At 39.9% G+C, this 10,115-nt stretch overlaps 1 protein-coding gene across 1 annotated transcript; it reads left to right on the top strand.

The window, feature by feature from the left end:
* Positions 1–394: 394 nt before the first annotated feature.
* Positions 395–9,834, top strand: atp5f1d (ATP synthase F1 subunit delta). Its single transcript, XM_080878427.1, has 5 exons — positions 395–627; positions 1,345–1,498; positions 2,394–2,482; positions 9,386–9,515; positions 9,703–9,834. The coding sequence occupies exons 1-4, from the start codon at positions 511–513 to the stop codon at positions 9,506–9,508; spliced, it is 483 nt and encodes a 160-aa protein (XP_080734553.1). The 5' UTR covers positions 395–510; the 3' UTR covers positions 9,509–9,515; positions 9,703–9,834.
* The last annotated feature ends 281 nt before the right edge of the window (positions 9,835–10,115 follow it).

Below are 10,115 nucleotides of genomic sequence, written 5' to 3'. Positions count from 1 at the left end.
AACTCCAGCAAGAATACCAGCTGAAAGGCTGAAATACACATTTAGCACATTCAAAACAACCTCAGTTTATCCCAGTTCTATACATGTTATGCTAAATATACACCATATTGACTGTGCTAAATCAACAGTAAACAAATATACTACAAAAAAATCAAATAAAACAAACCGAATAAATCTGTTTTACTGTGTGTTACTGCATAGTAAAAGACAGGGTACCTTACCCAACTAGAACTGAAAGCATACGGGACTAAGGAGGTGATTCAAAGTATTTTTAAACGATGGATAAACTGGGAGACCTTTATTTGTTAACGCAATTGGGTTTTTTTTTTTTGTTGTTGTTGTTGTTTTCCCCCCAAGACTACACTACCCTGCATCCTCTACGTCGCAGCAAAGCCTGATGGGTAGCCTCCCGACGTCCTTGTCCTACCAAGCGCACACTGACTGCCTTCACGCAAGGGCTTGGGGATCCCTGTCATTCACTCGTGCTTCACAAAAATAACATTTTCAAGGATGATGGCAGCAAGATTTCTCCGCCGTGCTCTGCCTGTGCTGAGGCAGACTCGCTGCTACGCCGAGGCCGCCTCCGGTGCCCCGCAGATGTCCTTCACGTTCGCCTCACCAACACAGGTACTAGGCTAACGATAACGGCTAGGCTTCTCAGGCCCAGCTAGCTTAATCGGCTCACCGAATGGATTTTTTTTTTTTTTAATGAAATGGCACCTTTGGGGTCGTGTAACAGATTGGTGCCGGTCCTTGGCCTCGCTGTGTCCCCGAGCAGTACATGCACGGTTGCATTTAAATTAGCGTTTGTGTTTGGAGGTTAAGCTGGTGTAGCCTAGCCTAGCCGTCATTCACCGTATTTGACAAGCAGTGTGTGGTCCTTTACAAAGCATTGCTCTCTTCACGGTTACTTAAGACTCCGGATCCATTTTTTAAAAACACATTTACATTTTTTAGGAGTGCAATAAGTTTCAGTGACACTATTAAGGAGCCCTTGTGTTTTAAATACTAAACTGTAACCTTGAAGTGCATGTCGGTGGGACGAGCTTGTCAGTGCAGTTCACTTCACATTCTGAATGTGAATAAACAATGTTTTTGACCCAACAGGTAAAGTCAAGCGCAAAGACAAATTTGTTATATCATGATGCGTTAATATGGATTAAAAAGACTTGTGGTTATTGTGATGCACTGATCGTTTCAAAAGTCTGGTTCTTAGTTTTGCATCTGGATATTTACTTAATTGTTTGCAGTTAATGTGGGTTGAAGCTCTCTGTTAAAGTGGTGGTGTAATGTTTCATTTTATTTATTTTTTTAATTTAAAAGTGTTATTATTGTGTGTTGCAGGTTTATTTCAAAGAGGCCAGTGTGAAACAGGTGGATGTCCCCACGCTTACCGGTGCATTCGGTATCCTCCCTGCCCACGTACCCACCCTGCAGGTGCTCCGGCCTGGTGTTGTCACAGTCTTTAATGATGATGGCTCTTCTGCCAAATACTTCGGTAAGATTTTCCTTTGGAAAAATGAGTGAATGACTGCAGACAGACCCACAAAGAAGGATCAAGATCCTACTTATCCAATTAAAGAGAGAGAGATTGTAGTCATAGTAATAAATTTATTTTGGTTTTAGTCTCATTTTTTGAAGCAGAAAAGAAAATTATCTCAAAAGTACAAAATTAAGAGAATTAACAGATGCCCAGATATAATGACCATTGTTTAATCTTTAGTGGTTTTAAATTAACCATTGTGGCAATAATACAGTTTTATCTCCACTATTGCACCCAGTAACACTGAATCTCTCGGTGGAAGAACTACCATCTTATCGAATTAATATGATGTTATTAATGACTGCTACAGTGAAGGCTTACACTTTATTGTGATTACCCACTGGTCATAGATCACTTGTTTTGTACAGTGTGAGCATTTAACAAAACACTATCAGGCTGTCTACTATGAAGCGGTTTGTAGCCTGCGTCCAGCATAAAGGGAAAGCAACTTGTGCCGCACTACAGTCAACCATGTTCACTTTCTTTTTTTTGGGGGGGGTAAAGATCTGCTTTCCTTTTTTCCTTTTTGGCTGTTGTTGATGCCAAAAACAACAACAAAGTGTTTTATCACATCTAAACAAAATACTATTAATGTGGGAGTGCACTTGGCTGACATTACACCTGAGGAGAACGTTACAATTATAGATAAACCAGCTAATTGTATGATGGGATTAAAAATTTGAGAATCTGGTGAGGTGATTAAAACTGGTCGAGAGAAAATTGTAAGAATCAGGGATGCTATGGGGCTCTTCCACACTGCATTGAGTATAATGGTACATATGTAGTTGAGGTGACTACAAATTCCATGTGGATACTTACACTGTGTGTGTGTGCGTGTATATATTCACAGTGAGCAGTGGGTCCGTAACGGTCAATGCGGATTCTTCTGTGCAACTGCTTGCCGAGGAAGCTTTTCCCCTCGATCAGCTGGACATTGCAGTAAGTATAATGTGAACTTTGAAATTAATGTGTGTGGAGCTGCTACACTGACCCCTCATTATTATCAAATGAGAGAAAACAGGAGGAGATTCCTGACTGGTGGTTTGAATTTGAGCATAATAGTCGTTAGTAGGGATGGGTATCGTTTAGGTTTTATCCGATACCGGTGCCAAACCGGTACTTTTGAAACGGTGCCGGTGCTTAAACGGTGCTCAAACCGGTGCTTAAAGAATGGAGAACACAAAATTGGTCCAAAAACCTCTCATGTTCAGCAGTTTTTTTTTGTAAAAAGATAACAATGTTAGCCTTTTCTGCAGCTAGAGGGCATATATGGTATCACTCTTGGCTGGAAGCAGTGCTTAAACAATGGAAAAAACACAAACTTTGTCCAAAAACCTCTCGTTTTCCACTTTTTCTTTGGTCATTTTAGCCTTTTTGGCCAGGGTGAAGGGAGTATCTGCCATCAAACAAGAAGACCGCAGCATGTAGCTATGATGATGTTTGCTAGTTCACCTTACATGCATTAATTTAATAACATGGTTAGCCTACTCAACGTAAATTATACACGAACAACATTAAGCTACTCACGCAGAGAAGAACGGCTGCTGCTGCCATCATCATCCGTCATCATTTCTGCTACACTGGCAGGGCTAGGGGCCAGGACTGTACTCGTCCGGTTTTTGGGGGATGTTGCTAACTCCGGGTCCGATAACAGTTACCACACCCGCAGTAGATGTGCACGGTGTGAGGTCTCACAGCAAGCTATCAAATACAGCGCATTTTTCGGCTTTTAAAAAAACCGCTATGCGTCGCCGGGTGTTTCATCGGATTCAAGGTGTTACCTCCTTTGACAGTATCACAGTATCAGCTTAAAGCACTTGTTGCAGGCTGCTGAGTTTGCATCTTTTGCTGTGAAGTACAGCCAGACTTTTGACCGCTTCGCCTTGGGCATTTTTAATCTGTAGCTCTGCTCTAAAAGAACGTACGTACCTGGACCCGCCTACTATCCTCGGAAACGTAAAATGATTGGCTAGAATCTAAAGTGTATCACAGCTCAGGAAAAAGAAGCACTGAAATAAAGCACCGAAATGTGCGCTGCTTTTCGGTCTGGTTACTACCGTTTATGTCAGAACCGATACCGGTACCCATCCCTAGTCGTTAGTCTCATCATCTTCAATTTTCCCCCTCTGGAAAAATTCTTTTGTGTGTCGGGAGGGGACGATGCAGCGTGAAGAGGTGCAGGTGAGATGATTTTTATACATGGAAAAGAACTGGATGATGTAGAACTACAGGTCTAAGGTGAAAAAACGGCAAAGAACCAGCAAATGTTAAGATGTGATACTGTTGCAGCTGCTCAGCTTCAATAGTATTAAGTCCATGTATGTTATCTGTTTACTGTAATACTAAATAATTCATCACTCTATGTAAACTTGTTCTATATGTACGTGTGTTTATGCCACATGTGCATTATGGGTACGTTAACCTCCTCTGGCACCCTGGGTGATACCAAGACAATTGGAACATGGAACAGATGGCCAAACGCTGCTATGAACTGTCACTTTCGGGGTTCTTCACATATCTTTTATGAGGTTCAAGTATGAGCTTTGGTTGGGCTTCTCAGTCACTTGTCCTAAATCCACTCTTCTCTCAACTTTTTTGAGTAAGTTGCATCCTGATAGGTGAACCAGTTTCTGTTAGCTCTCTGTAAGGGCCTCTCTATATTTGACTACTTTAATATCGATCTGACTTGGTCTCACTTAGTGTTAGATTTTTATGCTGGACTAAAGCTGTGGGAGCCTTACATACACACAGTTTTGTCCAATCAACAGAAGGCTTATCCTGATTTTTTTTTTATTATATATAAATTTGAAAGGGGGAAAAAACCCTAGAATATTTTGGTATTCTACATTACTGAGTGCAGATTAATGAAGCCAGATTCAATTCTCCTTATATATAATATGCTATAATGCACTAGTTTTCCAAAACTGAACAAGTCTGAATACCGTTACCATTTTTATCCCCATCTCTCAAGCTCTAGCTGCACATCAATGAATGACTATTTTAGCACACAGTGTACACAAATGTACCCAAGAGAAATTACACTTATGCAAGAATGCGTATGATAGAAAGCGTCATGTTAAATGTGACCTTCACTGTGACATTTCATTCACAGTGCAAAGAAAAAGCCTTGAAGGGTATGGTTTGTGCTATTCCACTGAGCTGAGTATCTGCCCTCCATTACTCTGTTTCAGCAGAGTGTTGTGGGAGTTTCCTGCTGTAGCACTGTAAGCTCTTCACTATGCTGTGTAAAGTGCCTCGAGGTGACTCGCATTGTGATTTGGTACTTGAAGAAGATAATGCAATAATTGACTTGAAATTCGATTGGGAAGCTGAGTGAGGATACTTCTGTGTGCACCAAGAAGTCTGCAGAATGAAACAGATAAAGGTAATGTGTTGTATCACGTAGGTGGTCTTTATAATGGGAAAACGTCAGTCAGTGGCTTAATGGGTAAATGTTGTGCTTTGAAATAATAAATGCCACAAAAGCAAGGGTCATTATGAAACTGTCACCACTGCAAACCAGCTCATATTGAGCTTCACAAGATTTCCCAAAGGTCAGTATTTAAAGAAGCTTCATTGATTGATTGTGTGACATTGCACAGGTGATCCTATAATTGCAATCCGCAGCTCTGTATTTACTTTAATGACCAATTATCCAATAGGTGCATTGCTCCCCTCATATCTCAGACTTTTAACAAGTTATAAATAAAAATGATCAATGTTTGTGGCATGTAATGAGTATAAAGTCAGCCTTTGTGTATAAGGACTGAGATTCAGTCCGACACAAATAATTGGTATTCATTAAATTGCCTTCCCATCAAGCTTTTTCACAATTAGGGCTGCCACAAACGATTATTTTGATAGTCGACTAGTCACCGATTATTTTTGCGATTAGTCGACTAATCAGATCATCATCCACTGGACGTAAAACTACAGCTTATATAACTATCATTAGCTTACAGCTTTAAGCTTTTAAGGTGCTAACTAAAAATAAAGACAAGATGATAGTTTATTCAATTTTAATGAAATTTGCAGATTGTTTCGGTAAAGTTTAATAAACTCCTTGCTATCTAAAATATAACAGGACACCGGAGTAAATTCTCCAGCATCTCACACTTCTGATAATCAGCTGTCTGCTTGATGTTTATTCAGCTGTGTAAAAACTATAACTTTAATCTCAGCCAAACCGATTTACTCAGGAACAAATAAAATACTGAAAAAAAAAAAAGCCAAACAACAACATTTTTAATTTATCTAAGTGACTCATATATATTTAACCTGAGTCGCGAAAGACGGCGGTGGGTTTGAAAACAATTTGCCGGGAGTCCGGTGTTCTCACGGCGCTAGTGACCTAGCCCCCGGCTAGCTATCGAGCTAGTGGGTAACAGACGTCTCCGAAAACGTCGGAGCGCTTTTGAAAATATGTGGTGTCCTGATAAACTGAGCCGATATTTGAGGTTTACACAGCTACATTCTCGCCTGAAAATATGTTAAACGTTTATTTTGTGACCCAGAAAGAATAATAAGAGTAATATTAAAACTAACTAGCTACCGCCATTGTTGGAAACTAAGCTGGGCCGCGCTATGAATTCTGGGACACAGCTACTTCTTCTTCTTCGGGGTTTAACGGCAGCTGGAATCCTTGTACGTGCAGTGCTGCCATCTTCTGTTTCAGTCCGTTATTACACTCTTAAATCCTGCTATTATTCCTGCGTCTTTTGCGATCTTACAAAGCTTCAAACGACACGTCGACTATTAAATCAGTCGTCGACGATTTTGATAGTCGACGTAATCGTGACTAGTCGACAAATCGTGGCAGCCCTATTCACAATATAACCCCCCCCCCCCCCCCCCCCCCCCCCACATGTTTGAACTGTATGATCACTCTGTGCTCTGGTGTTAATTCACTCAGTATTTTTTGAAATTGGTTTCATTGAAGACAAATATGTGTGCCTGCTCTAACAGTTTATTTAGATGTTAGAACTTAAATAAGTTGTTTAAATGAACAGGTTGCTGTTTTTGCTATTTCTTTACACTCTGAATTGCTTTTGCACTCTTGAGTTTTGCTTCTGATTTTGTGCAGCAGCTATTTTTGTACCTGAATTGTCTTTGAGCATTGTAATCCTCACCAGCTCTTTTCTGTTTGACTTTGGATTTAGAGCAGGGCGATATGGCCAAAAATATTTATCACGATATATATTTGAAAATTTGCGATAACGATATAACCGACGATATAATTGATGCGAGACAAAATACAACTCCACAACATTACTAGCGCAAAAAGACAACCTTCCATTTATTTTCACTTAAACAAGAAGCTGGTTTTTATGTACATTAAAGCTTTATAAAAATGTAACAGTGCAAATGCAAATTCCTTGCTGAAAGTTTAACCAAAAGGCATTTCCAGTAGAAATGGGCTGACATATCCTGAGCATAACCATGTATAATATCCACTGAAGTGCTTTGCAACATTAAACTGCAGTGTGCAGTATGTATTTTTCGGACCATAAGGTGCACGGGATTATAAGGCACATTAAGCGAAACAAAGCAGTCAGATAAATCAAACTTTATTAAACTCATTCTTCTTGCTTCCTCCACTTCTGTACCATTGATTCATTAATGTTGAATTCTCTGGCAGCTGCTCTATTCCCATGTTGTTGCAGTCTATTAATGACTAACCTCATATTGTGGATGGATTATCTCAGTTGTTCTCCTGACTGAAGTTTGGTCCGTTTACAACATCCTGCCATGCGATTGCATTTGTCTCTAACCATGAAGAACCTTCATGTTAACTTTTATAAGTGGAAAAGTGTTAGTGTTCGTCCTCCAGCTTCACTGCTTATGTTATGCTAACATAGCTGTGTCGCTAGCGATCACGTAGCACATCATTATATACCAGCTAGCCCAACTTCAGTAACCCTACAAACGTCACTGCTGTTTAGTTTCCTGTCTTCATTTATGTTGGAAGTGATAGCAGAACTGTACGTTTGATTTTTTTCAGAAATCTCTCAGTCAGAACATGCTATATCATGCTTAGGTAACTAGCGAAACTAGCGAGCTAACTTCCGCTAGCTTCCTGCTAACGTCTAACTCCGTTAAATGTAATAACTTTAGTTTTCATGGATGCCTGGAAGTTAAACTTCATAGTTACACCTGGTAAAGCAGCAATGCTGATCGTTTTATTAAAGATGAAAGAATTTAGACAGTTTTTAACTCTAAGTGATGCTGCAGTGTTGTTTGACCTGAAGCACACGGAGTTTAGGACCCAGATTACTCCCAGATTTAAGAGCATCTTAGTCCGACAAATATGACAATAACAACGGCTGCTTGCATGTTCTGCAAAAAAATGTGCTTTGTCGTGTATCTGACGGACAAACACCAAACCAGTTCCACATCACGGAAGTTGCACCATTTTTACAAACCAATTCTGGTTCATCTGTTTCACTCAACAATCGGCCATGTGCGTATGAAAACAAAGGCACTGCGCATGCGCGTTTTACTCCCATTCTATCGCGATATTTCATTTTCCTATCGTTGCCTAACATTATACCGGTATTACCGTGAACGGTATAATATGGCCCAGCCCTATTTGGATTTTTACTTTTTTTTTTTTTTTTTTTTTTTTTTATGGAGCTGGATAAATAAAAGATTGTTTTGTTTTTCTTCTCCTTTTGTGTATGAATAAAGTTTGCAGCTGCAAGTCAGGAGACCAGGTGTTACACTGTGAGCTCAAATGGTGGGAGCCAGTCGTTTGTTCTTAAAACGCTGTCAAAAGCTGTGCAAGTGAGAAAGCTTTGAAAGCCTTGTTTTAAAATAGGTTTCCTTTTCTTTTCACACTCTTTACTCTTTAACAGTGTCACCAGTATTGACACAGTGGTATTCATAAGTGGGTTGTCAGTTCTTTGTCTCTTTTATGCTTTAATGAGGTTTTTGTGATGGGTATCTATATATTCGATTTGTTCAGGCTTGTATCATTCCTAATTATCCACCCAGATCGTGCTCTTTGACAGCAGAGACCATCCTTTGATCCCACGCTACATTATTTTCTTCTGATTTGATCTGCTGGGTCATTCGGCACCTCCCAGCTGATGATTATCCATCAGATCGGCGTTTCAGTCGGACGTCAGTGTTGAGTCCTCTTTTAAATGTCAGTCTTGTTAATGCTAGGCTGCGTTATCATGCACTCGCCTCGAAGGTGTCGCGTCTTTGACCTTGGGCAGTGCCAGAGTCACTGTCAAGTTGACTTCATAGCAGTAAATGAGTTAATTTTTCCTCATCGCCTCCCACTCTGGAGTAACAATGCACATGGGTCTGGTCTGTTAATAAGGAGGGAAAGGTCAGTCACTGTTGAGTTAAAGCAGATGTGTCAAATCCCTGCTGGGAGACCTTTAACTTCCAGCTATGTTTGGCATTTCTCGTTTCTAATCGCGACTGTGACAAATGGCGCTTTCAGAGCAAAGAGGCAGTGGGGATTTTCCCTGCTTGTCTTTCTCCTCACTTAAGACTAGCTCTTTTTTTTTCCCCATCTTGATATCCTGACATCCCAGTCATCCTCAAAGGGGTTTGTTGGATGATTTAGAGTTTTGCATACTCTATTATGTTTTTTTTCTTTTTTTTGAGGGTGATGACCTGTCTTGAAGTATTTTCATAGTCACAGATGATGAGGGTGTATTTGATATTGCACACTACTGTAATAATGTGGTATAAGATGGAAAAATAAATAATCTATAACTGTTTCTAAAAATATGCAGCTGGACTTTTGGTTGTTATCTTATAGTGTTGCTTTTTTTTTTTTTTTTTTTTCTTTTTAAATAGTCACACGTTCTATTTTTCTATTTTCAGGCAGCCAGAGCCAACCTAGAGAAGGCCCAGGCTGATTTGGCTGGAACAACTGACGAGGCAGCGAGGGCAGAAGTTCAGATCGGCATAGAGGCCAATGAAGCCATTGTCAAGGCTCTGGAGTAGACTTGTGGTACGACCTTTCAACTCCTCTAACATGAGCTGTTTATTGTCCTGGAATTTGTTTGGTTTAACAGGATAATTATGCAGGACTGCATACAATTAATAATATCAAAAGTGGAAACGTTAACAGGTAATTACTGACCACTAACAGCATTAGGTTTTATTTTCATCAAGCTCTTGTTTATTTTCCCTCCTAGGTAATCTTTTCTGTTGTTTGGATGGAAATCGACAGCCCATCTGTGTTTCCAGCTCAGTCACGTCGGCGTCCAGAAGACTCCATGCTTACTTTGTACAGGGGATGAAATTAAAAATAAATTTATTTGGAATTACTTGCTGGAGGAGTTTGTGGTGGTTTCTCATGCTGCAAAAATGCACATGTGTAGTATTTTTGGTGCACAAAGACAAAGTTAGCAGTGTGTTGCAATTACATGCTATTATTAAATAGTTGTCATGTGTTGTGGAAAGTGCTTCACAAAAGAAGTAGTGTGGGGGTTTTCTAATTCATTTTTATAGTGACTGATGACTGTAATGAATGTATTCTGCCACTTGAGGGCAGCAGACATCATAGGTAGTTCAGTGTTTTGGATAATCAAATTTTTCCTCTACTTCC

The sequence above is a fragment of the Rhamphochromis sp. 'chilingali' genome (genome assembly GCF_963969265.1).
Source record: "Rhamphochromis sp. 'chilingali' genome assembly, chromosome: 3".
Classification (NCBI taxonomy): domain Eukaryota; kingdom Metazoa; phylum Chordata; class Actinopteri; order Cichliformes; family Cichlidae; genus Rhamphochromis; species Rhamphochromis sp. 'chilingali'.
Note: the sequence above shows the minus strand (reverse complement) of the source record. Positions and strands in the feature narration are given on the sequence as shown.

What these genes read in the sequence shown, in the direction of transcription:
- atp5f1d (XM_080878427.1), top strand. Translation starts at nt 511, where the DNA reads ATGATGGCAGCAAGATTTCTCCGCCGTGCTCTGCCTGTGCTGAGGCAG. An exon ending in CTCTTCTGCCAAATACTTCG is followed by an intron (nt 1,499 to 2,393) that starts GTAAGATTTTCC and finishes ATATATTCACAG; the next exon opens with TGAGCAGTGGGTCCGTAACG. An exon ending in TCGATCAGCTGGACATTGCA is followed by an intron (nt 2,483 to 9,385) that starts GTAAGTATAATG and finishes TTCTATTTTCAG; the next exon opens with GCAGCCAGAGCCAACCTAGA.